Source organism: Pogona vitticeps, chromosome 2 (genome assembly GCF_051106095.1).
Source record: "Pogona vitticeps strain Pit_001003342236 chromosome 2, PviZW2.1, whole genome shotgun sequence".
Taxonomy (NCBI): domain Eukaryota; kingdom Metazoa; phylum Chordata; class Lepidosauria; order Squamata; family Agamidae; genus Pogona; species Pogona vitticeps.
In genome coordinates this window covers 189,035,304-189,063,007 of record NC_135784.1, presented here as the reverse complement: position 1 = coordinate 189,063,007, position 27,704 = coordinate 189,035,304, and the positions used below count along the sequence as shown (strand labels likewise).

Here is a 27,704-nt window from a genome sequence, read left to right as displayed (position 1 = left end):
AGTCTCCCATAGTGCAACAGGGTATTTTCTTACCATTCCATGCCATTCCCAGTGCAGGAATGGCATGGAAATAGAGAGGATCACTCTAATTTGTTCTTGCTTAGGGGCTTTCACTCCCATAATTCTGCCTATGGGGAGGTTTCTGAGCAAATCATGGGTCTGGAAGTCCTCAAGTTCCAAAAATGCCATCTCTTCTACTTTTTCTCTCTGGGGAGCACCCAAAAAAGTCCTCTTCCATCTGACAGTCCTTTAGCTATATGAAGGGTTCCACCATGTACACCCTTTTCTTCTCATCCTATACATATGCAGTCCCGGCAATCTATCCTTATATAAGACTCCCCACCCCCATTCCTTACTTCGCATCTGTGACAATTCTTTGAACTTGTTCCTATCTCTCTATATCCTCCTTCAGAAGATTGTTCAAGAACCCAGATCAGGGGTGTAAAACAGTGGTAAACAACTACAGTGGTGCCTCGCTAGATAGTTACCCTGCATGACAGTTTTTTCGGTAGACACTGACTTTTTGCAATCGCTATAGCGATTTGCAAAACAGTGATTCCTATGGGGGTATTTCTCTGGACAATGTTTGGTCCCTGCTTTGCAAACCGATTTTTGCTAGACAACGATTTTGACAGCTCCCTCCGCGCTCGCAAAATGGATGTTTTCTGACCTAAGCTTCGCAAGACAGCTATTTAAACAGCTGATTGGCTGTTCGCAAAGCAGCTTTCCTATGGCCGATCTTCGCTAGACAACGATGATTCTTCCCCATTGGAATGCATTAAACAGGTTTCAATGCATTCCAATAGGGAAATGCTTTTTGCTAGACTGATTTCGCTAAACAGCGATTTCAGTGGAACGGATTATCATTGTCTAGCGAGGCACCACTGTATTGTTTGCAACTTTGAGACTACAGAGATATGATTATCACACTAGATTTTTTTTAAAAGATGAGAGAGAGATATAATTATATCAACTTCCCTTAAAATCCTCCAAGGATTTAAAATCAAATAAATTTGTAAATCAAATAAACAGCCAACGTGTTGTATGACATACGTTTGAATCTGCCATTAATTTTTTAATGCTGTAAAACATTCAACCTGCTTCTTGAATTAATTTTGTCACTATTCTTTTGACCATAGGGTAGTTTGTTGATATATGGAGCTTATCTTGCTGGTCTAACAGACGACCTCAGTTGTCCTCCAGTTAATCAGTCCCTGACACTCACCGTTGCAGTAGCCATTACTTTTTTCTGTACTGGACTTCTGCTGGTAGTGAATCGGTTTTTCCACTTATGGCACAACCTGGTGGTTGGATTTATATCAGGAGGAATCTTTGTTTGTACATCTACGATAAACTGCTTGATCTTTATTCCACAGGTAAGAAACCAGATGGAGCAAAATGTATCACAAATCATTGTATTTCTGAAAATGTCAGTATGTTTGCTTATATGCATAAGTAAAGGTTTAGCTGGGGTGCTGGTGCCTGATGGTTCCTTAAGAGACAGTGTGACTAGCTCCACAAGGTGACTGAGACCAACATATAAAATCTGACACAGTGGCTGGAATTCAGTGTCAAGAATTCACACTCTGCAATGCAGACAGGTATGATAAGTGGGGACACGCAGCACCTTCAGAATGATCTAAAAGGGAAAGTTGGTTGTGGATGACCCAGAATGACCATCATTTCTCCTGCCTAAGTCCATTAAGCAGGTCTCTAAAAGTTAGGGCAATCCACTAAAGGAAATCCTGAACAGTTACAACACTTTCATTTGATAAATGAGGATTCTGTAAAAAGTATTTCATAAATTTTGTGCAGAATTCTATAATCCTATAAGGAACCATTCTGGATTTCTTAAATTTAAAACTTCTTTTTTACTCCTTGAAAAAAACAAAACTGACCAATCAGTTTCAATGGATGAAATTAAGGAAAGCAAGTTAAACAAAAAACAAAAGGTAGGAAAATTGCTGGATGTTGATGACTATAATAGAGAGTTATGAAGAGTATACTGTACAGAGCTTCAAAAATTCAAAAGGGGCAAAGCTGACAGAATAACGTCCTGAGTAAGGTGACCTTTAAAAAATGAGATAAATTAAAAACTCTGCCAAACATTTTAAAGAGACTGGTTTGATGTACTGAAACTATTAGACTTGTTTCCCGGTACAATCTAGTCCGAGGAGCTTCACCTAGAAAAATTATCTCCACACAACTGGGAAACTACTTTGAAACGAAATCATAAATGGCATCCACCCTCCCCCTCCCCCTTAATCTGTATGATCCGCGAGCCCTGCCACCCCTGCCCAGGGTGGGGACAGTGGAGAAACCCTTCTTACTTATGGTCTCCATAAAGTCCTGACTCTTCATACTGCTAAAATCTGATTTTGTTAGGGTCAAGAAATAGGTATTAGAAAGGGGAAGACCAGCACTACTACATCTCACCAATTTGGTGGGGAGCTGAGTTGACTTCACTAGTTCCTCATCATAGAATCGTATCACAGAATCGTCGTAGGATTGGAAGGGACCTTGGAGGTCTCCTAGTCCAACCCCGTGCCCAAGGCAGGACACCTTGTAACATCCCGGACAATCTTTTCTTGAAAACTTCCAGTGATGGGGCGCCTGTGACATTGGGAGACAAGCTGTTCCACTGCTTAACGGTTCTCACCGTCAGGAAATTCCTCTTTATTTCCAGGTTGAATCTCCCTCTCATGAGTTTATACCCATTGGTTTAAGTCCAGTCTCTGCCTGACTCTGAATTCCAGGCACTGGGTTCAGACCGTTTTCAGTCTACTGGTACCATCAGGTCTCAAGCACAGCTGTAAGCCCACCCATAACCTTTAGGGAGGGTTTGTAGTGCTGGCTGCTCACCACAGACTGGAGATCTACAGCCCTTGCTTCTGCTGCCTCTGGCCCTTTTGCTTCCAGTGCTTCTGTTGAGGTGGACTGGGGTCCAAGTGCTCTGCCAGTCACTGAAATCCCCATTGGCTGAGACCCGGAGGCAAGGAATCCTGGTAACTAAAGACTGATGCTCCACTGCTGCATCTTCTTCCCCTTGACACTGGGAACTCCACACAAATTCTGGTTCAGGGGCTCTGGGAAAGTAAATAGCCCACTTCCCCAGAGGTGCAGAAGAGAGGGTCTATCTCTGCTTCACTCTACTCTGTCCCCTGCCTGCTGGGCCCAGCCCCCACCTCCTCACCCAGGTGGGATCTATCAACACCTAACTCTTCTGCTCTATCTGGAGTCTCCATTTCCATGTCTATGTCCTCCTGGGTCCTGGGTGCTAAAGGTTCCATCACGCATGCCAGGGGCTTGGGGTGAGGGTGGATGGTATGTGGACAAAGGATCATTTATTTACAAATGACTACACTGTGCAGCAGTAAAGATTTTCTGGACTCTGTTAACTTTCTCCCATTAGTGCTTTCAAAAATTATGCCCATTTTGCAAATGGATTTCATAAATGATATAATTTCACAAATGATCTACTGTACAACAAAGGCACATAAAAATTCTTCTTTCAGTGATGCACTATGCAATCAGTTACGCTGGGGACATGCAACTCGTTGCACAATTCCATTGCACAAATCTTTGTTGCCTAATGTAACTGGCATGAACAAAATTGTAAGCTGCCCTGAGTAGACATTGTCTAGAAGGGCGGGATAAAAAATCTAATAAATAAATAAATAAATAAATAAATAAATAAATAAATAAATAAATAAATACATACATACATACATACATACATACATACATACATACATACATACATACATACATCACCACTGTGATATAGAATGAGATCAAACATTATGAATTAGGGACATTACCTGATGTGTAAGATCATTTTACTTAATATTCAAATTTATTTATTTATATTTATTTACAATATTTTTTAGCCGCACCATTGCGGCTTAGAAAAACAAATTATTACTTAGAGTAGCATATTATTTTTATGTTTGTGAGCAAAAGGAATCTGTGGTTAGTATTGTGCCCGAAAAATCTATTATTGTTTAACAGTGTTTCCTTTGTCTTCTTACATCTCGTTTGATTTTTAAAATCTGATTTTTCTTTTTCTTTCTCCCATTTCCCACCAGTTTAACTCATTTCTGTGTCTTGTTTGATGTTCAGCAGGTCAGAGAAATGAAGGACTTTACAAAACAAAAAGATGACATTGGCCATATGGCCAAATATTTTACTAATTCCAGCAAGAACTTACAGTCCGCAATGTATAGTGATGAAGAAATCTACCAGCTGCTAGGAGAGAAACATTCAATGATTCAGCAGCTTGCAGAGGTGAGACACATTCAGTTGATACAAAGAACGTGAATAATTCTTTGCTCTTAATCACCTTACACATTACTAGGAACATTAATCCTATATATTCATATTGTATCCTCTACCAATCATTCTGCACTCCATTTGTACCTCTCCTTACATTCAGATATATAACTAATTCCTCAAAAATCCCCTTCTCCACAGGGGTATTAGATATTATTAAAAATACCTTATGGAATGTGTGTGGATGAAAAAGAACTTAAGATATGAAAGCCACAGGATAAAAGCAGAGAAGGTAATTCATTCCATAAAGGATTATCCTAACCACAAAGTGCCAGAGCTTACAGTAACACCTTCTCTACCCATTGGCACTGATAACAAAATATTTCTTCAGACATACAATTTGCCTAGTGATATTATGGAAACATCCTGCTATTTGCTAAACCTTATTTGCTGCACATTATGGCTGGAATCCAATGTTTGGATCCTGTTGCTTCCACAAGAAACAGGATTTCTGGCATTCACCATGAATGTGGCAAATGTGGTAGAATGTGGCGTTTACCCTATGGCTCCGGCTTGTTTCACCAAACCCAGAGCTCACGAAGGTATCCCAATAGGCCTCTTGACACGCTGCCACCAGTTGATCTCTTTATCAATTTATATTTCTTATGAAAGACTAAGCTCCATTCCATACTGACTCTTTAACAGAAACTGGTTTATTGATTACACGTGGTTTCAGGAATAATTCTTAAGCACATTCTTAAAGTTCCACAAAGCTTCAATATTACTTTAATCTCTTCTACATTAATACAAGTCACACTCTGACTAATTACTCCTTCAACACACTCTCTCTTTGCCTCAAACCCCTAAAACTATACTCTTCCCTAGCTCTCCCTGTCTCAGACTATCTTTTGTGCCAGGCCCCACCCCTCAGCACCTCCTTTGGTCCCGCCTCCCAACCACATTAACATAAACTTACGTAAAATGCGTAACTTAGGGGGAATGCCACACCCCTCTTTCTGCAGTCTCTTGTGTATTTTAGAAACCTGTAGGAGGGCTGGGAAACAATTTAAAGCAGGTTTTTCAACCCCATTAGGATCCTGGAGTGGAAAGATGTTTTTGAACATCAAGTGCATTGTTGGAAATTAGCCATTAATGTTTCTCAGGGGGAAAAGATGGCCATATTTTAATTAATATAGATGAGTAAAGTCCCAAATATATATATAGGATCTCTAGAATGGAAGCAACAGCTTCCTTTGCTCATGTAATCCTGGAGCAGGTATAACCAAGCAAATGTTACAGTGTTTTCTTCCCAACAATTCATGTAGAGGGGAGGAAGACATGCTAAGAGAAAAATACCTTTCTCTGAACATGTGTTTTGGCCCAAAGAAGCCAAATAGTAGAACTCCACAAGCTGTAAGTTGATATTTCTGAGTGCATTATAGCTTGGTCAAGGGCGATTCATTCATTTCCTTCTTTACAAATCAATCCACAGGTAAGTGCAAAGAACTTTTATTAAAGAATTGGGGTTTCTCCACAACTCTGGTGGGATTAAGAGGGTCTCTAAATGTGAAAATTCACAACCAATTATCGATTTTCAACATCTTGAGTTTATCCTCTAGTATCAAGGGTGTGTACCCTTTGGTGCTAGAGAATAAACTAGAAATGTCACACAAAATGGGTGACATGCCTGCTCTCTTTCAACTGGCTTCTCTTCAGCCCAACGTCTGGGCTGAGAATACTGTACCTGCTTCTTCAAGGGACTGCCCTGCTTGGGGTATACCAACATTGTCCATTCGATGCCCTTCAGTTAGATGGACTAGATGGACACTTACCCATTCCCTTTCTTGTCTCTGCAACTCTTTCCTTTCCCTCTCGCTCCAATAAGAGGGTTTTGGTGGCGGCTTCCTTCTCTTCCTCCTATTTCTTCTATAGGAGTTTCATGCAGGCCATCTCTTTGGTCCAGGGCCCTCTAACTCGATCCATCTCCACCCTATCAGTAACTCATCAGACTCGCTCCTTCTCCTTTCCTCTTCTTCTGCCACCTTCTCTGCTTCCTCGCCCCAGCCTAGCCCCCTTTTAATCTCTTCCTCAACTTCTACTTCCCTTTCCTCTTTTCCAGCCACCAGGAATCCCTCTATGATTAGCTCACTTTCCACTTCCACTCATTACCCACCAACATTTGCCCTACCAATTCTCGAGTCCTCCTTTCTCTCAGCCCCTCTTTTTGCAGACGTCAGTTGCATCTCCCCCAGGGAAGGTGAGGGGCTATAAACCATTTCGCATCTCTCGTCCACAACAGGTTGGGACAATGGCACATTCTTGGGGCGAGCTGCCTCTGGTGCCACCTCACAATATTCTAGATCCAGCTAGTCAAGCCAAGTACTGTGTATTATGAAAGAAGCAGCAAATTGTAGGTTCATGTGCAACATCTTTTCTGCCTGAATTTTTGCATGTGAGAAATCGCACCAGAACAGGTAGCATTTCTGTGTTTGAACAACCACCGTAGTGTGCGATACTTTATACTGATTTCTTGTTGCCCCTCATTCTCAACATTTCTTTTTGTCATGGCCATAAACACAATCTGAAAGAAATACAGCCCAAACGAGGATTGTATAAATTGCATAATGAACCTTATAAAGCAAAAAGTAAAGCATGCTGCTTATATACTGCCCCATAGCACTTAAAGCACTTTCTGGGCAATTTGCAATTTAATTATGCAGGCTACACATTTCCCATCCCTCAGCAAGTTGGGTACTGAATTTACCAGCCCTGAAAGGATGGAAGGCTGAATGAACCTTGGGATTGAACCTAGGTCATAAGCAGAGTTTGGGCTGCAGTACTGCAGTTTAACCACTGCACTACAAAATCTGTTAAGAATTGTTTCCAGTCTGTGCCCCCCAACTGCAAACAGGGCCTCCCAAAGGGCTCCCTATTGAGAATGGCTGTTTGACTCGATCCAGTGTCTCTCCCCCCCCCCCCGAACTCCTACATTTCCCATGTTGGACAAATTTAAATGACAACTCCTCCTTCAATTTAACATCTTTTATTTATTGTAAACTTAATAATTGCTCACCTTCACTGCCCATTGTGGTCTCTTCCTTCAGTGGCTTTTCTGGCAGTTCTTCAACCAACATATGTAATGGTGTGTCTACATGGGATGGAGATAACTGCTCAACTATGAGTGTCCTGTTCGGTCTCACAAATAGGGGTGGAAGTGCCCATTTCTATTCCTGAGGGCTTTGGGGATAGTAGACTCACCCCCATGCATTTCCCATACTTTCTGTTCTGGGGCTCTGCAGTCTGGGTGGGAATGTGACCATACCATGAGATGTCCCAGGGGCAAGTAAGCTGGTTTTCTGTATTTCTGCATTCTCACTTTCTTCTCTCTCGCTGTTTCGCCCCAACAGGGAGGTTTTTGTGGGACTTGGCTCTTCCATTCTCATTCTTCCACTTCTTTAGGCTGAGTAAGAAGAAACCGCAGCCAAATGACAGGAACTTCATTTGGTTTTGCACTCTCTGGGGAATGGGCCCCTGCATGTTTAACTGAAGATCCCATTCCATTAACACTGAAAATTCTCACTTTCAGATTTGACATCCTCATTTAAATAAGAAGATTCCTGCAGTAGATCTGAGTAAAACTGTAATTGTGGCATAACAGAGAAGCAGTCAGGGGTCCATAGTGTTATAAAGGTGAAGTCTAGAACATGGAATATAATGTATCATTGAAAAAACAACTTAAGAGATATTATTTGTAGCAAAAAAACCCCCTCTAAAATCCATCCTCCAGCAACACCAATTAGCCTCATTAATACATCATTTGAAAAACAAGATGATGTTTTCGCTTAATAGCGATTTTCGCTTTACGGTGTTAGGGACCTTGCCTTGCAAGACAATTAAATTTTAGGTCCCTGTTTTTTGCTTTACGATGTTTTTGACAGCTTGGTCTTGCTTCACTATACAAGTCTTTTAATGGTCTCTGTTTCGTTAGACGGCTGTCTTCGCTTGGGAGCCGCGTTTCGCTTAACAATGTTTCCTATGGGAATTTTCGCTTTACGATGACAATCCGTTCCCATTGGAACAGATTATCAGGTTTTCAATGCATTTCAGTGAGAAAACGTGTTTCGCAAGATGATGTTTTCGCTTAACAGCGATTTTCATCATCTTGCGGGGCACCACTGTATTAGATAAGAGTGAACAATCCTCTCACTAAATTGATAACAAATCATTTACTCATATGTCTGGTTTTTCTTTTGAACTTCCCACTCTACAGGAAGTAGCAGGAAGCTCTGTAAAAAGTTCATGAACAGCTGATATAATTTGTGTTGTTGCAAACTGATGGAAATTTTTATTAAAAAGCAGTATTTGCATTCTGGAACACAACAAGGTTCTTTAAGAGCTGCCAAGACAGCTTCTTTCCTGTGTCCCCTTGATAATCTAACAATTGTGTCATCAAGTCTTACATTTACTGGTGGAAAGGAAGATCAATATACTGAAATAAAAATGAAAAAGTAGCACACATTTAATCTGATCTTTATTTTCAAAACTTTGAAACATATGAGATTTTTATAGCCTGGTTTATGTCCCCCCCCTTTTTTTTTTTGCTATTTTAAGTGGTTTATTTTAATTAGTTATTTTACAATGGTCTTTTTATTTTTACTGCAAATGATTTATTATTACACAAATAAAAAGCATTCACATCACACTTCAAATTCTTCTGTATATATAGCCAGGCTTATTCCTCTTCTGGAATGTCATGTCATATTGTGTTTATGATATTAGAACTGAAATTGTTTCCTTGTTTTATTCAATACAGAAGAATACAGCAATTGCTTTCCTTCAAGAGGAAGTGAACAGTGCTAAAGAGAAGCTGATGAGACTTACAGCGGCTGAGACCCACAGTGATGCTGACTCTTTGCATTTTCTGCAGACTCATTCTGCAGCTAATTGTTCTTCTGCTGTAGCCGAAAAACAACCACAAGATTCTTCCTCACCTGGCCAGGAACAGAAGACACGGCAGACTCCAGGGTTTCCAAATTCACAGTGCAGGTTAGGATTATGTCATAAAAAAGAGAGCCTTCATTATTTAGAATATAGAACTCGGCAGACACCAGCACACATCACTGCAAAGTGCAGGCTTATGAATGACTGCACAACTGATGATTATGCCAGTTCCAGACGGGGCCAAGATCAGTCGTTCTCTCAATTCACCAACACACTTACTGTGGGTACCATTCAAGCCCCACATAGAGATAGTCCCCCAAGGTCAAGTGAGAAAGCAGAGCAAGCGAATTCTTCACCTATGACACCAAACCAGCTCCCAGAGATCACCTGTAAGAGAAGTAAAATGCTTCAAGAAACCTTGCAAGATCTGAGTATGAATCATATTCATATCACTGAAATGCACTCCAGGGGCCATGAATTAAATGAAGATTATGACATAAGTCTAATAAGCCCATCACAAGAGGTTAAGATAGACATTAAACAATGTAGTCCTTGTACGGTGAGAAGGAAAACAGTTTTTCCCATGACCCCCAATACAGTATGTACTGAAAACAAAATGCAAACAAGCTGCAGTGGACTGACAAAATATTCCCACATGATGGTAAGTGCTACCAAGGACAGATGTTCATTGCATCAGTTGTCTACTTTGTCAGCACCAGCGCTTAAGAATATTCTTCAGTACAAGACTGAAAACCTGCTGTATCTGGACAATACCAGGAACCCTCATCCTCACAAGATGCTGACACACAAAGTACTTGGTTCCTTTTACCTTTGTCCTGATTCTGATTCTGGCAGCAGCTCCTCTGGAACTACACCTCCACTCTGCCACCACAGACACTACTGTAAAGTTTGCCATGACAACTTGTCTTCCTCCAGTGACAGCGGCCTCACTAATATAGGCTGTGAACCTGGTATGGCCCAAGACTACTATATAAAACCTTATGGCAAGACCCAGCCTATTGTGAACTTCAATGAAGATTTGGAGCCCACCTATGTGTAAAATATAAATCTGAGCATTGTAGCTTTCTACACTGGAAGAGGGCATCCTGGAAAGGGTCACACACTCCGTTCATTCAAACAGCCATTGCTACACATTTTAATTGATTTTCATTAAGCGCATATTCCACTTTCCTGCTTAAAACGGGAAAGAAGGAGGATAAAGATTACATGGAACTGTTTTGAATAATAATATTGATGCCAAAGGGGCTAGTGTGTTTTAGTTATCCTTAACAATACTGTTGAATTGAAGCCTGACCAATATTATAGCACTTATAATCACTGAAGGCCCTCTGGAACTTAACGGAATCCTATGCACGTGACTATCCAGGAAAACCAATTTCTAAGTTACACCAAACTAACTAAATCAACGGTTCACACAGAACTAGCTATGAACTGCATCAGGTCACAAATTCTCTGTGGAATTCATGTTATAATCTCAATTCTTGGAAAGATCTGTATTCCAGAAAGGATGCCACAAATCAGACAGCAACAGGGAAGCAGATGTTGGACAAACTCCATTCTGAAAGGAAAGTTGCAGTATCACTTTCTGAGATTAAAGACCTTCTTCCAACGATCCAAATCTGGATCTGTTTGACCCTGTGCCAGCAAGTTAGTTTTAAAAAGCTGATCTGCAAATGACTTATATTTTATCCCTTAAAATGGCAGTGTTCCCTGCCTGAGCCTTGTTATTAGAGGGCTTTTTAACAGAAAGGTTCTTCTACATCTGACTCATATCATTCGTTACTGTCTTTGCTATTCTTAGTTGTTCCACCAAAAACAGGAGTGAGAGATAAGTCAAATTAGCTACTGAAGACTAGGTTATGATAGGAGGTCAGGCTGAATAATTGCTATCTGAAATAGTATCCTACAATCCTTGTTTTGCAGAACTTTGAAAAGGTCTTACAAAGAACTTAACAGCACTGAGTGATGAGAGAAACTAGTGCCTTATATTTGTTATTATAGTGATTAATATTTAAGATCTAGCAAACCACCTGCCACTGGTGTGCCTTGTCTGAACTCAGTCTAGCCCAAATGAATATACAATGCAATTAAATGGTTAAAATGACTGGCTGCAAAGGAAATGAACTACTTAGCATCATAACCAAATCAATACAACAAGACAATAGGTCCCAGGGTCTTTAGTTATATGTGGCCCTTTTCAGAAGTGTGGTGGCTTTCTGCCTGTTATAATTGTCATTAAATTTATATGCAAAATGAGAGGTAAGTATTGCAGGAAGTGTTTCATAAAATCACCTTATATAACCATAACTGGCAAGAATTTGATTTTTTTCCAGTGATGTCTGACTCCTTCCTATGTTAATAGGCTGCTTTAATTATATGTATTGCCTGATGGTCTCATGAGAAGAGAAGACTCCCTGGAAAAGACTCTGATGTTGGGAAAGTGTGAAGACAAGTGGAGAAGGGGACGACAGAGGACGAGATGGTTGGACAGTGTCATCAAAGTTACCAGCATGAATTTGACCCAGCTCTAGAGGCAGTGGAAGACAGGAGGGCCTGACGTGCTCTGATCCACAGGGTCACGAAAAGTCGGACACAACTTAATGACTGAACAACAATTGCCTGATGGAGACTGCCACCAAGAAATCAAAAGATTGAGACTCAGAAGGGCAGCAATGAAGGAAATACAACAGATCTATATATATATGAATTAAAAAAACCAGGAAAACAAAGTAATGTACACAGAATTCATAACTAATGAACTGCACTAATACAAAGATAGAGAACATATGTAGAACAGTGTTGAAAGCTACAACGCCTTTTTCTTATCAGCATGACAGGAGCGTTCCCACTCACGTTTGTATTTGCTAAACCAGCCACCCAAATTAAGCAAAGCTTACATTTTGATATAATTCTCAGAATTTGGAGATGCTCCAATTCAGGGCCTTCTTGAAGTTCACAACCAATAGTAGGGGGCAGATGGGGAATCTCTTGTGACAGCCACTGTACTGGGAGAAGTTGCTTTGTTGTTGTTGTTTAGTCATATCCGACTCTTCGTGACCCCATGGATCAGAGCACACCAGGCCCTCCTGTCTTCCACTGCCTCCCGGAGTTGGGTCAAATTCATGTTGGTCGCTTGGGCTTCCTCCAGTCCGGCCTTTCGCACGATGTATTTGGCATATAAGTTAAATAAACAGGGGGACAATATATAGCCCTGTTGTACTCCTTTCCCAATTTTGAACCAATCAGTTGTCCCATATCCAGTTTTAACTGTTGCTTCCTGTCCCACATATAGATTTCTCAGGAGACAGATAAAGTGGTCCCATTTCTTTAAATACTTGCCATAGTTTGCTGTGGTCTACACAGTCAAAGGCTTTTGCGTAGTCAATGAAGCGGAAGTAGATGTTTTTCTGGAACTCTCTGGCTTTCTCTATAATCCAGCACATGTTAGCAATTTGGTCTCGAGTTCCTCTGCCCCTTTGAATCCAGCTTGTACTTCTGGGAGTTCTCAGTCCACATACTGTTGAACCTACCTTGGAGGATTTTGAGCATAAGCTTGCTAGCATGTGAAATGAGTGCAATTGTACAGTAGTTGGAGCATTCTTTGGCACTGGGCTTCTTTGGGATTGGGATGTGGACTGATCTTTTCCAATCCTCTGGCCACTGTTGAGTTTTCCAAACTTGCTGGCATATTGAATGTAGCACCTTAACAGTATCATCTTTTAAGATTTAAAATAGTTCAACTGGAATATCATCACCTCCACTGGCCTTGTTGTTAGCCAGGCTTTCTCACGACTTTGGTGCATGCGCTCGTAATCTCAAGATTAGACCACTGTAACGCGCTCTACATGGGGCTGCCTTTGAGGCTGATGCAGAGACTTCAGGTGGTGCAGAATGCAGCGGCCAGACTCCTTACCGGAGTGAGAAAATTCCAACACATCTCTCCAATGCTGGCCGCACTGCACTGGCTGCCCATCTGTTTCTGCGTCAACTTCAAAGTTTTAATGCTTACTTATAAGGCCCTAAACGGCTTAGGACCTCGATATTTGGTGGAATGCCTGCTTCCACCAAGGTCTACCCGGATCACCCGCGTGAGCCAGGAGGTGGGGCTGAGGAGCCTGACGCCGAGAGAGGCCCGGAAAGAGAAGACACGAAACCGGGCCTTCTCGGCGGTGGCTCTTCGCCTCTGGAATAATCTCCCTCCAGAGATTCGCGCCACCCCTACACTGGGCATTTTTAAAACCTAATTAAAAACACGGTTGTTTATCCAGGCCTTCCCTCCAGCCAATTCTTGATTTTCCTTTACTCTTCTATTTTTATTTATTTTGTATTATTATGTATTTGATACTGTTTTTATTTTCTGATTTTATATTGTAAGCCGCCTAGAGTGGACCGTTGGTCCAGATAGGCGGGATAAAAATCAAATAAATAAATAAATAAATTTCTAAGGCCCACTTGACTTCACTCTCCAGGATGTCTGACTCAAGGTCAGCAACTACATTGTCTGGGTTGTCTGGGATATCCAAATCTTTCTGATATAATTCCTCTGTGTATTCTTGCCACCTCTTCTTGATGTCTTCTGCTTCTGTTAGGTCCCTCCCATTTTTGTCCTTTATCATGTCCACTTTGCACAAAATGTTCCTCTAATATCTCCAATTTTCTTGAACATAACTCTGGTTTTTCCCTTTCTATTATTTTCCTCTATTTCTTTGCATGATTCATTTAAGAAGGCCCTCTTGTCTCTCCATGCTATTCTTTGGAAGTCTGCATTCAATTTTCTGTAACTTTCCCTATCTCTCTTGCATTTTGTTTCCCTTCTCTTTTCTGCTATTTGTAAGGCCTCGTTGGACAGCCACTTTGCTTTCTTGCATTTCCTTTTCTTTGGGATGGTTTTTTTTGCTGCCTCCTGTACAATGTTACAAACCTCTATCCATAGTTCTTCAGGCACTTTGTCCACCAAATCAAGTTCCTTAAATCTGTTCTTTACTTCCACTGTGTATTCATAAGGGATTTGGTTTAGATTATACCTGACTAGCCAAGTGGTTTTTCCTATTTTCTTCAGCTTAAGTTTGAATTTTGCTATGAGAAGCTGATGATCAGAGCCACAATCAGCTCTAGGTCTTGTTTTTGCTGACTGTATAGAGCTTCTCCATATTTGGCTGCAGAGAACACAATCAATCTGATTTCGATATTCCCCATCTGGTTATTTCCATGTGTAGAGTTGCCTCTTTTGTTGGAAAAGAGTGTTTGTGATGACCAGCTTGTTCTCTTGACAAAACTCTATTAGCCTTTGCCCTGGTTCATTCTGAACTCCAAGGCCAAACTTCCCTGTTGTTCCTTTTATCTCCTGACTCCCTACTTTAGCATTCCAGTTCCCTATAATGAGAAGAACATCTTTGGTGTCAGTTCTAGAAGGGGTAAATCTTCATAAATTTGGTCAATTTCAGTTTCCTCAGCATTGGTGGTTGGTGCATAAACTTGAATGACTGTGATGTTGAAAGGTCTGCCTTGGATTCGTATTTAAATCATTCTATCATTTTTAAGATTGTATCCCAGTACAGCTTTTCCCACTCTTTTGTTGACTGTGAGGGCTACTCCTTTACTTCTATGGGATTCTTGCCCACAATAGTAGATATGATAATCATCTAAATTGAATTCACCCATTCCCGTCCATGGTAGTTCATTGACGCCCAGGATGTCAATGTTTATTCTTGCCATCTCCTGTTTGACAACATCCAGCTTACCAAGGTTCATAGATCTTACATTCCAGGTTCCTATGCAGTATTTTTCTTTGCAGTATCGGACTCGCTTCTAGGCATGTCCACAGTTGAGCGTACTTTCGGCTTTGGCCCAACCACTTCATTAGCTCTGGAGCTACTTGTACTTGTCCTCCGCTCTTCCTCAATAACATGTTGGACGCCTTCTGACCTGAGGGGCCCATCTTCCAGCATCATATCTTTTAGCCTTTTGTTTCTGTTCATGGGGTATTCTTGGCAATGGTACTGGAGTGGCATTGCCAATTCCTACTCCATGTGGATTACATTTGGTCACAACTGTCCACTATGACCTGTCTGTCTTGGGTGTCCCTGCACAGCATAGCCCATAGCTTCTCTGAGTTACTCAAGCCCCTTCACCAGGACAAGGCAGCAATCTATGAAGGGGAGAAGTTGCATTGGCTAATGTCTATTGTTATGCATCTCATCTTTTAAGTCCGATGAGGAAATCATAGAGCACAGTGTCCAAGAGGTCCCCAATTTGACAAAATTCAAGATGCTACAGGTATCTCCAGGAAGTATGGCAAGCAGTCTGCCCCCCTCCCTGTTGTATCACTCCCTCCTTGCTACTTGTTTAATTTTCAGAACAAGTGGCAGTGTCCAGCATGTATGCATCTACATGTTCTTTCCCAGCTGGCCAGAAGAAGGTAGGGGTACTGAATCTTAGTGTGATGAGGGAAGATGCTGGAGGATGAAAACTAGGATATGGTTGTGAATGGGGAAAGGGAAGAAATTGAGTGGTGATAATGAAGAGGATGTATATACGTATGTCATACCCTGCTCCCCCACTGCCTAACAAAGATCATGTGCACAGCTACTCCTTTTTTTTTTTTTTTTGCTTTTCCTCCATAGCCACACTATCCTGCCCAGAAAGCGTGGTGGCTATATTGATAAAACAGAGGACTCTGCAGCTCCCATCAAAATGTCTTGATGAAAGTGTCTGGTTGGCAAGAAGTAGGAACTATCATTCTGCAGCTCTCAAGCCAATAGATTTGTAAAAAATAATAGTTAACAAAGAAAGCAAAACAATGTGTTTGCTGGCTGGTACGTGCTGTTTCTTTCTCTGAACATGATCTCGTCTGTGCTGTTGCCTAAGGTCTGCACACTACCATAGTCTCATATCTCTGCAAAAAATTGAAAGAGACATTCAGTAGTGCAACAAAGATTAAGGTCTGATGAGCTATGGGTCTAAGAATGACCTAGATTGACACTGATTGCCTGGGGGCATCATGTCCTAAGGCTCAGTTCTCAAAGACAGTGGCAGGCCCCGATATTTTGGGTGAGTGGAAACCAAGCAGGATCCCACGGCCATACATGGATACCTGAAAGAGCAGTTTAAATGGATGCCCTGCCTGCAGCTTGCTTCCCTTTGAAGAGTGGAACCCGTATTGCATGCACATTGGGGGAAAACACCTGTGCAGATGTGAATAATTTCCCCCTGCACAGAGCTATGTTCTCATAATAATCCTGTTACAGAATGCAGCTGCAAGTATGAATAGTGATTCATGAGTAGTGATTTGGAGATTGCGAGAATTTAGGAAGTTTCAAGTTTGCAAAGGGATTTCAAGGTTACCGGTGCTGTGGTCCCTTTCCCTACATATCAGCTTGAATTTGTCTATAAAATGAACTATTCTAACAAATTAGCATGTTTATGTGGCTCCTTTGTAATTTCCAAAGTAAAATATGTCTTTAAATAAAGTTAGTTCACTGAATTGTGGTCACCCACTAGCACAGCCTCTATCTTGAAAATGGAATTAAGCGAATTAATGGGAGGGGGATAGTTTGTATTTTTGGTACAGACTTGCAGCTGTTGTGTTTTATGTTCTTCCATAGACAAGTAAAATAGGTTAGAAGCAGTAAGAAACCAAAGCCACAGGCAGATGATGACTTGAAGAACTACAGTTATGGTAAGGAACCTGCCATTCTGCCATGACTCTTCTTATGGCGAATGGTCAGACTGCAGAGGACTCTTGAAAGCAGGCCAGTGGTTTCAAAGAACACTGCTTAAAAAAATTTTTTTTGCACTAATCTAGACAAAAGGGTTTGGGAATTGACAGCCTATGCTGCCATCCAGTGGCAATAAAGCTACTAAAAAGAGGGCAGCAACAAGTCAAAGCCACAAACAATTTTTCCTTACAAAAACCCTCAACGTCCTGGGTAGCAAACACTACAGTGGACCCTCTACTCACGGAATTAATCCGTATTGAAATGGTGGCTGCAGGTCGAAAAGTCTGTAGGTCGAATCTCCATTGACCTACAATGCATTGAAAACCAATTAATCCTGTAACCGGCCGTTTTTGTTCCATTTTGGGGTTTTTCTGGTCTGTAGGGCGATTCTCCGGCTTCAAGTCGAACCTAAATTTTGCAGCCAGAGAAGTCTGTAACTCAAAAAGTCTGTAAGTTGAGCCGTCTGTAAGTCGAGGGTCCACAGTACAGCAGTTTAACAGGAAAATGCACAAATAGTTTATAGGGAAGGGGAAAAAAACTCTTCCCCATCCCCAGACACAACAGCAAGCCACCTCCATAGCCAGCAGGAACATAAATTGACCAGAAAATTATAGAGTAAAATCTCAAATAGTGCTTCAGTTCTATCCCCAAGTCATGTTCATAACAAGGCACATCATATGTTTATATGTGGAGCTTGAATAAGGAGAAAAGGTTTTTCCAGTGGAGAGGAATGGGGTGTCCATGGCAAAAGAATGTGGGAATGGCAAGCTTACAGAAACAGCACAAGAGCCTCGTGGCACAGTGGATGACAAGTAACTGCATTACTGAAGTAAAGACTCTGCTCGCAACCTGAGTTTGATCCCAATGGGCTCAGAGCCGGCTTGAGGTCAGCTCAGCCTTCCATTCTTCCAAGGTTTGGGGGTCACAATATTTTTTTTAGTAACAGAGCTGCCAATAACGTTTTAAAATTTCTTACAAAACTGGAATAAATTTATAAACACGGCTGCCTTTTCTGAGGGAATCTGTCCCAGCCATAATCGTGACATATGTCTAAGTCACGGAGCTACAACCAATCCCAAAGCAAGGCACAATAAATGCAAAAGATATAGATTTGGAAAATCATGTGGTATGGTAAAACAGATGATTCACCACCTCTTCTAAAAATGCGCCAAGCATAACCTGTTCTTTGGACTTGCAAAACTCATCATCACCCATTAATATTTTTAAATACATGACTTAACTCTTGATGAATAAGGTTTATGCAGGCTTAGTAGACAGTGATGAGTAGTGCATTTCTAATTTGGATAACTTATAGGCATACCACTTCAGTAGATAAGCCACCTGTTTTCATTCATAAAACATCATACTTCTAGTTTTCAAGTGAATTATTCTGATGTAAGGCAAGGCAGATCCTTGACTGCATGACAGGTGGGGCTCTTATTGTCATGTTTTAAAGAAAGATTTGAAAAAAGTAATAATATGCATTTTCCATTGCAAGAAGTAAAGGATAATACATATGGATGGTTATAAGAACCAAGATAGTTGTCTGAAGCCATTAGAATTGTATTTTTGAAGCAGATACTCTTATAGTACTACAGTGGTGCCGCGCATAGCGAGGTTAATCCGTTCTGGATTAACCCTCGCTATGCGAAATTGTCGCTAAACGGGTAGGGGAAATGTATTGGAACGCATTAAACTCTGTTTAATGCGTTCCAATACCTTTGTTACTTACCCGTTCAGCGAGGATTCCAGGTGCCGGCAGCCATTTTTGCACCTTCGCTAAGCGAGGGCAGGCCACGAAAACGGCTGCCGGCAGCCATTTCCGGGCTTCCGGCGGCCATTTTGGAACCGCCGATCAGCTGTTTGGCGGCTCCAAAATGGCCGCCGCAATACCCGATCTTCGCAATGTGGGTTTTCCCCATTGCGACGATCGGGGATGTTTCCGTATAGCGATCCCGAAAAAGGGATCGCTATACGGAAACATCGCTATACGGTGCACTCGTTAAGCGAGGCACCACTGTACTCTTATGAGAAGTAGGCTTCTCATTTTTCCTTTTTTTATAGTTTTCTGTACCATGGGCACATTAGTAGCCTGACTATTGTTATGTGCTCTCAAGACATATAGGACTTATAGCAACCTTAATAAGGTTGTTGTGGGTTTTTCGGGCTCTTTGGCCGTAATCTGAACACGGCCAAAGAGCCCGAAAAACCCACAACAACCATTAGATCCTGGCCGTGAAAGCCTTCGCGAATAAACCTTAATAAGGTTTTCAAGGCATGTGAAATATCTTACATATTGGAGTGGTTTTACTAGTATTACCCCCACTGATTTTCCACAGTCAAGAGTGGATTTGAACCCAGGTCTTTAGAGTCCTAGTCTGTCACTTTGTCCGCTATGCCCCACTCGATCTCATGGACTTACTAGGACCAATGATCTACTCAGGCTTGGAAAGATAACAAAGTGGTCATCCCCCCCCAGCAGTCATGCACATGTGTAACTGTATGCTCAAACCTGAATTCCCACAGGAGACTATCTTAGCCTTAGCTTGTATTGAGAAATTTTGGTTGTTTCTGTTAGTTAGCAGAGTATGAGGTAGAAAAACAACAAAACGGAAACATGGAGAGATTAACTCTTTCTCATCATCACCACTCTGAGCCCTTTTGGTTTCTTCTGCACACAGACTAACACTTTGCATGACAAAAACACTCTAGAAGCTTTTAAAGCAGAAAAAGGTATTGTTACTTATAGTTATCACCTATAATTACAGTCAGAAGGGGAAAAAGAGGGAAATGGACTTTCCATCATGTGGAAAAGACCCTCCATGCTTGTTGCTTGGATGGTGGTCTGAGTGAGAAAGCTATCAACAATAAAAGACAATGGAAGCAACCAACCAACCAACCAACCAAACAGGATGACGGGGTGAGGACTTGTCTCAAATGCCAGAGGCAGGAAAAGAGGCTTACCAATCTAGTGACAAAGAACAATCTCATAAGGCTGTAAAGCCCAGTGTGAGTGCATGCAAGATTGCTATTATCTCAACATCTTGGACAACTCCCAAACAAACAAACTGCACCAGAGCACAGAGTGCTACTCCTGTCCTCTGAAGATGCCGGCCACAGAGACTGGCGAAACATTAGGAAGAATAACCTTCAGAACACGGCCAAAGAGCTCGGAAAACCCACAACAACCATTAGATCCCGGCCACGAGAGCCTTCGCGAATACATTAAAGTAGGACTATTGCATGGTAATTTTTTTCATTACCAAAGTACTCAATTATAGTGGATAGCTGGCTGAAACTGTTATAACAGCAACCACTATTATAAAACAACATGCTGAAAAAGCATTGCTGTTTCGGAGTTCTCATGCAAAATTTGGATTTGTCACCTTGCTGTCCAAAGGAAGATGGAATGCACTGCCAGGCATATCTTTTTGCAAGTGAAAATGGGGTGACTGACAAGTCAAAGCTAGTTGATCTGGCTCAGCCATTGCTCCACTTTTCCTCATTTCTTCTGCTCCTTGACTACAGTCACCTTAAAGATCTAGAATTCATCCTACTCCCAAAGGCTTTTTTGGTTATCCTCACAAGTTAGAGAGTTAGTCTTGGGGCACTTTGACTTCATTTCTTTTTTTCAGCAAGTCTGAGCCAACCTCCCCCCCCCCCCCCACATTAATGATAGTTCTGACATTATCAAAGAACTCTTCTGTTTTTAACTTTGCTTCTCATCTATCTTCTCCTCTAATCCCATGTCACTAGTAATAAATAATCAAAAGACCCCAAGGGCTTTTGATTTGATCTAAGGCTTGAAGCCTCTCCGTTTACAGAGCATAGTTTTGGGGGAAAAAACTCAAAAGAAAGGTGTGTGGCCTTTATAAAATAAAAATGCAGGAGCAGATTGCATTGGAGTTGTGGTTTCCAACCTGTGTGTTTTCTAACTCACACCTCGGAAGCAAGCCTGGCACAATTACCTACCATGAATTTTTGGGACTCTTACAATTTTCCTCCAATAAAATAATGGTGCATGGCCTGAGGAAGACTTAACCAGTGAAAGCTCACAGATTGTTTATTTTTTTAGTGGTCTAATAAAGGCATCACCTACTCTTGCACTTACAAAGCATAACTCAGTGAAGTAGCTAAGTCTTGGGAACAAAGGAACTGTACATTTTCCTGAGCTGGCCTGGAACCTTGTGATCTAACTAATAACTGGGCAACATATTTTGCAAGTCTCACCTCTCCTAAGTGTACCAATGCACACATCATACTAGGCCATTCAGAAAGATATTAAAAAGTCTTCAACTTTTGAGGCGAAATGTATCCTGAAGTACATGGGTACTAATGTGGCCACTCATGCTTGTGAAACAACAAATGATCATTAGTCAAAGGCCCCATGCCTTCTTGAGACAAGCACCTGCCATTTTGCCCGCTCTTAAGGTATCTGGCAGGTGAATACTGAAAACAATTCTGAGTTATACTTCTGGTGCACCGGGGTTGATAAATTTCTGGTGGAGAGGCTTCTCAGCTCTGCTCACCACAGCTACAAGACTCGAAAGGTGTCTGCCCATTTAGAGGCAGCAGGATCCTGACCGCCAGGTGCTGGTGACAAACAACCAGCGAGGGCTGCCCTCGGTTTTATGTGCTGTCTCTCTGCCTCCAGAGTCCTCAGGCTGGCCGCTGCTAGAAAATGGAGGCAGGAAAGAGATATCCATTACTATTAGCCAATGGAAACCAATGGACAAAAATCAGGAAAATGGCAATTCATTTTGATTTATGATATGGCAACAAATCACAAATTATGAATCTGACAATTCAATTCTTACTTTTAAAACCCTATGAAACAGTCCCCCAAGCAGCTAGAGATGCCAAAATTGCAGAGGAGCATCCCCTGACTCTCCTCTACAAGTCTTGCAAGCTTGAGTTTTGGACATCTGAGTTTTACAACCACAAGAAGGCCACCCAGGAAAATTTCCCCCAGGTATCTAGAGACACCCAAATGACAGAGATGTTTTTACCGACTTTCCTCTACAATCCCTTCAAGGTTGGTGAAGAATGGGTTTCAGACATCCATGTTATACACCCACAAAGTGGGACCCTCCAGGAAAGCGCCCTTTAGCAGCTGGCTTGAGGAAACCCAATCTCTACCAAACTGGGAGATATGGTAGGGAGAGTCATGGGAAGGTTCTCTGTGGTTTTGGTGTCTCTAGGTACCTGGGGAAAACATTTGGAGTGGGGGGGTTATTTGTGGGATTATAACTCAGACATCTCAAACCCAATCTTCATTAAACTTTGGAGGGATTGTGGAGGAGAATCAGAGGAAGATTTTCTTCAGTTCTGGTGTCTCTAGTTGCCTGGTGTGGCCATTTTATAGCCCAATGAACGGACAAATTAAAAACTGCTAAAATTCACTGATTCCTATTCCTCAGAGCACTGACTCATACAAATAGGAATCGATGAATTAGTTCTTTGAATGAACGTGCTGTTTCTTTTTTAAATTCCTGCCCATCTCTACTCAAGAGAGAGCTCACCCTGGAAATACAGTGGGGTCTCGACTTACAAACGGTTCTACATACGAACTTTTCGAGTTACACACTTCTCCGTCCGCAAAATTCCATTTCAACTTACAAACGGAAAATCAATGTACAAACCCCCGGGAGGCCTGGTCTACTGCCCAGGGAAAGCTTGGTAGACCAGGCCTCCCAGGGGAAGCGGCGGCGGGGACCTCCGAGATGCCTTCCAGGGCTTCTCTGCCACCATGGGAGGCATTTCGGAGGCCCCCCATGGTGGCAGAGAAGCCCTGGAAGGCATCTCGGAGGTCTCCGCTGCTGTCCGGAGGCCTTCCCCGCCGCCATGGGAGGCCTCTTGGAGGTTCCCCCCCTGCCGATAGTGCCTGGGAAAGCCTGGTAGACTGGGCCTCCCAGGGGAGGGCTTCCCCGAGAGGCCTGGTCTACTGCCCGGGAAAGCTGAGGCCCAGTCTACCAAGCTTTCCTGGGCAGTAGACCAGGCCTCCTGGGGGAAGCGCTCCCCTGGGAGGCCCGTCCACCCTGGGAAAGCCTGCGTCGGCAGGGGTGGGAAGCCCTTTGAGATCTGAAGGCTTCCCGCCACCATGGGCCCCCCCTGCAGAAGGAATCCCCTGCAGAAGATGACCCAGAGGAGGGGACTTCCAGAAGACAACAAAAGGTAAGCCACCTATCTTTTGTTTTAAAAGGTATGGGTGGGTGAGTGGATGGGTTGGCTTATTTATTTATTTATTTGATTTATATCCCACCCATCTGGTATATTTGGTTTAAAAGTTGCTTTGTTCCTGTTAAAATGTGTTTGGTTTAAAAGTTGCTGGTTTTAAAAATGTTCTTAAAATGTGTTTTGTTTGAAATGTCTGTGTTTTTGCAGAAGAATTGTGTGGGTCAGGCATTCTGGCTTGCAAAGACTGGGCTAAGGTGTGACTTCCAAAATCCTGCCTGTCTGTGTTTTTGCAGAAGAATTGTGTGGGTCAGGCATTCTGGCTTGCAAAGACTGGGCTAAGGTGTGACTTCCAAAATCCTGCCTGTCTGTGTTTTTGCAGAAGAATTGTGTGGGTCAGGCATTCTGGCTTGCAAAGACTGGGCTAAGGTGTGACTTCCAAAATCCTGCCTGTCTGTGTTTTTGCAGAAGAATTGTGTGGGTCAGGCATTCTGGCTTGCAAAGACTGGGCTAAGGTGTGACTTCCAAAATCCTGCCTGTCTGTGTTTTTGCAGAAGAATTGTGTGGGTCAGGCATTCTGACTTGCAAAGACTGGGCTAAGGTGTGACTTCCAAAATTCTGCCTGTCTGTGTTTTTGCAGAAGAATTGTCTGGGTCAGGCATTCTGGCTTGCAAAGACTGGGCTAAGGTGTGACTTCCAGACTCCTGTCTCTGAGTTAAGCATGCTTTAAAATTGGCTTCGTTGAAAAAAAAGATTTCAAAAGTGCTTTTAAAACTGTTCCCTGCCTCCCCCCTCCTTTCTTGAACTTTTCTTGACCTAAGAGAAAAAGAAACTATCCCCCTCTAGCGGTAGAAGGCGGAATAGCAGCTTCCCATTAGTTTCTATGGACGAAAAGAGCAGATACGGATCAAATGGTTTTCAATGCATTCCTATGGGAAATGCAGATTCGACCTACAAACTTTTCGACTTACAAACTTCCTTCCAATACAGATTACGTTTGTAAGTCGAGACCCCACTGTAACAGAAGATGCCTGGACCAGCTATGTGGGACTTAAAAAACATGATGTCCTCGCACTGCCCTCGTCCCAAAACCTCCGGCAGGTCACCTCCCGGGAGGCAACAGGCTTGCTCACCCAGGCAGAGATCTGGCAGCAGGGATATTGACGCACGAGGTGACTCTTCTTTTTAAGTCCTTTCCCCATTCGACCCTCGCCCTTAAATGGCTGGGAGGGGCCTCTTGCAAGTACCAGCGGCCCGGAGAGACAAGGCTGCGGCTTGAGGCCTACCTGGAGGGCGCCACCCACACACTCTTCCCAAGAAAAGGCTCGCCCCCGGCACAGAAGCCAGAACGGAGGGCGAGGTGAGGCGACTACACTCGGAGACAAACACCTCCCCTCCACGGATCCTTTCTCCAATGAAAGCACGCCTTACCGGCAACGTATATGGACGAGCTTTCGGATCGGAAAAGCCGATTGGTGCGCTTATGTCCGCCTCGTGCCCTAATCCTCCAGTCAGAGGACGAGGCTAGGGTGGGATGAGCCAATGAGAATCCAAGAAGCTCCGCTTGGTCTCACCCCCGCCGGCCTGCCTATTAGGCGAGACTCTTTCCTCTCCTTTCTAAGCTTGAATCGGGCTGGGCGGGGGCACAGCAGCTGCCGCGTGAAACCCCACCCATTTTGCATCAGCCGTTCGTCGAACCCGTCCTCCTGTTATGGGAAACATCAGTCCGCCCCATTGGTTCCCCCTTGTCCGGGATTTGGGGACAGCAGCTTTCTATTGGATCCCAGAAGGGAAAGGATGGGCAGTTCGCTTATTCTTTTCATAGCTTTTTCCTGATTGGTTGTAAAGGTAGCGCGGATGTTTCTCTTTTGCCCTCGATGATTGGTCCCGATGTACTGCCAGGAGGGTGGGTTTTCCCCCGACATCCTTCTCTAATTGGTCTCCCGATTACAATTCGGGCGTAGCAAAGCTCGGGCGTTCGGCTTGGCATTCACGGAGAGCGCTTAGCAAGGTTGCGTAAGCATTGCTTTGGAGTTTTGGAGGATTTTTTTTTTTTTTTAAATATACAAGCGGAGAAAGCGCATCGACTTCCTTCTGGGTCTGACGGAATGGGGCGTTCGAACCGGCATTCCCAAAGGGAACTTGGTAAAATTGCGTAAATGCAACTGGGTTAACTCCCCCTTTCCCTTTTTTTTTTAAAATTGGTTTAGCAGCCCAGCAAAGGGAGCTGAAACCCCCGAAGAGGCAGCGGCGCCAGGCGTACGGAGAAAGCACATTAACAACGGCCCCACAGACCACAGCGGACAAAGGAACTTGGGCGGAGAGGCGGGGCCAACTACCACCCGCCGCCGCCACCAACGCCGCAGCCGGCCGAGCCGGGAGGAGCCGCCGCCGCCGCCGCCTGCAGTAGCAGCGCCATGGACCGCCCCGCCGTCTTCGTTGCCCGCCAACCGCACTGCAGCGTTCTCTGCCTGAGCCGCTCCGTGCCTGCCGTGTAGGCGCTATGAGGAGGGACAGCAGGTTGTCGTCGCCGTCGTCGTCCACCTCGTCGTCGTCTCCGCTTTGAGGCGAAAGACCCCGAGAGCGACTGAGGCGGGACGGGAGGGAAAGGAAAAGAGGGAGGTGCCCCTTCGCCAGGCCGCCGCCGCCTGCCGCTTTCTCTTCGCCTCGCCCGGCCCGCCGCGGGTGTCAAGCGCCCTTTTTCGGGCCAGCCAGCCAGCCAGCGCCGCAGCCTCCATCCGCGTCGCTTTGGCTCGCGTGTTCCTCCGCGGGGAGAAATAGTCCGTCCCTTCCTGGCCTCTCCCCGCCGCCCTTTAATCATCCCCCCCTCCACCCCACCCAGGAAGGGGTGGAAGGGAAAGAAGAAAAGGAGAGGGAAGCGCAGCCCCCCCTCCCGCGCTCCCCACACGCACACGCACCGCGCCTCTTTTTCTTTCGGGTCTGCGCCGTCGCCTCCGCCTGTGATTGATTCCCAGAGGAAGAAAGAGAGGCAGGAAGGAAGAAAAGGGAAGGAGAAGAAGGAGGAGGAGGAGGAGGAGAAGAGCATCGCCGCCCACCCACCCACCCCACGAAGCCGGGCGCTCGCTTCCCCTCCCTTGTCTCTCGCCTCAAAGCCCAAGAGGGGTGGTCGCCTCGCCGGCTGAGGAAAGGCTTAGGCGGAGGCGGCCTTTGAGGCCCCCGGCGCTGCTGCTGCTCCGTGTGTTCCCCCGCGGATGGGAGGGCAGAGGATGGTGGCGGCCCTCTCCGGCTGACGCGGCGTGGAGGGCAGCCTGGGCCGAGGCGGTGAGGAGGGGCGCCCCGTCTTCAGCGTGGGGAGGGGGAGCTGGATCTTTACGGTCTGCCTGCCTTTCTCTTCCGGCCCCCGAAGGGAAGAAGAAGCCGCGCCGAGGAGGAGAGGAGGAGGAGGAGGGCGGCGGCGACGACGACGAGGAGGAGGAGGACGAGGAAGAAGAGAAAAAAGAGGAGGAGGAGAAGAAGGCGAGGGCCCGTCGGGCAAGGGGGGAGACCAGCGGGCGACCATGTCGGGGCGGCCGAGAACCACCTCCTTTGCGGAAAGCTGCAAGCCGGTGCAGCAGCCCTCCGCCTTTGGCAGCATGAAAGTTAGCCGTGAGTATGGGCTTTTGTCGGTCCCTTGAGGGGGGGGGTTGTCGGGGTTGTGTGGCCGACACGCGTCGAGAGTTCCCGACGGGCGCCCGCCCGCGCGTCGCTTTGATGCCTCGGCCTCTGGTGCTTTTTTGAGGAGTGTCCCTGCTGTCAGGCCTAGTGGCTGGCGCTGGGCGAGACCGGCTCCTTTCTTTTCTCCCTCCCTCCTTCCACCTACCCGCCCTGAGGGCCGCCCTAGGGGGTTCAGTGGAAAGGGAGGACTTAAGGGCTTTAATCACCTCATTTCATTTTAGATGATACTTTGACCTATGTGGTCACTTTGCAGTAAGCAGCCTGGGGGGGGGGGGAAGAAGCCGCTGCCCTTTCTCTTACTGGGCGTCATGATGAGCCACAGTGGCATGTTCAGATATACTTGAGCGCCTTTTGTGCTTGATTTGCAGTGCTTTTTTTTTTTTTGCTGGAGTCATGATGGGAGGCATGGCATGCTAGCTCCTTTATTCTTCTAAGCATCAACAGTCTGTTCAGTTATTAAGGCTTTGAGGGAAATCTGTAATATAATATGCATCGTTTAAGGATCATGTAAATGTTGTCGCTTTAGAATAAAAGGAGTTTTGAGAGTTGGATTGGTGGGTAAAAGGCTTTCGAAAAATTGGGTCTGTTCTAATGGTTCATCAAAAAATGAGGCCTGCAGTTCTATACAGCACTGTTGCATGACTCTGAAAAATGATTGGCTTGATTATTACACCAACATTTTGTGATAGGCTACCAATTAATATAAGAAATGTATAAATTATAAGGAGCATAGTTCTGGGATACCTCCTACTAATACAAATTTGTCCTGTTATATTTCACTGATATGATGAATATAACTCATGTCAAAGGGCACTTCAGTGTAGCTGAATCTATTACAGCATAGATTGCCGACAAGCATTTTAAACAGCTATTGCACTACTCTTCTTCCTCATGACTGCATTC

The 27,704-nt window shown here is 44.0% G+C and overlaps 2 protein-coding genes and 1 long non-coding RNA gene across 12 annotated transcripts in view; 2 read left to right on the top strand and 1 right to left on the bottom strand.

The window, feature by feature from the left end:
• The window catches only part of GPR156 (G protein-coupled receptor 156), a 35,680-nt gene extending 24,139 nt beyond the window's left edge, over positions 1-11,541 (top strand). For 2 of the 3 annotated variants that reach the window (XM_020789544.3, XM_078386730.1), the window contains 3 exons: positions 1,140-1,376; positions 4,123-4,287; positions 9,086-11,541. In XM_020789544.3, the coding sequence (XP_020645203.3) occupies positions 1,140-1,376; positions 4,123-4,287; positions 9,086-10,273 (1,590 nt within the window). In that variant the 3' untranslated portion in view covers positions 10,274-11,541. The remainder of the gene's footprint in view (positions 1-1,139; positions 1,377-4,122; positions 4,288-9,085) is intronic. The other variant, XM_020789543.3, reaches the window with a different exon arrangement.
• LOC140704752 (uncharacterized) lies at positions 9,060-24,464 on the bottom strand. The gene is made up of 2 exons (XR_012084161.2): positions 24,260-24,464; positions 9,060-9,600 (listed from the first exon to the last, which is right to left on the bottom strand). It is a non-coding gene; the product is annotated as an uncharacterized LOC140704752 (long non-coding RNA).
• Positions 24,465-26,378: 1,914 nt separating this feature from the next.
• GSK3B (glycogen synthase kinase 3 beta) overlaps positions 26,379-27,704 on the top strand; it is a 140,850-nt gene continuing 139,524 nt past the window's right edge. For 7 of the 8 annotated variants that reach the window (XM_072991700.2, XM_078386731.1, XM_072991697.2 and 4 more), the window contains exon 1: positions 26,497-26,732. In XM_072991700.2, the coding sequence (XP_072847801.1) occupies positions 26,645-26,732 (88 nt within the window). In that variant the 5' untranslated portion in view covers positions 26,497-26,644. Of the gene's footprint in view, positions 26,733-27,704 lie in introns of all 8 variants that reach the window. The other variant, XM_072991696.2, reaches the window with a different exon arrangement.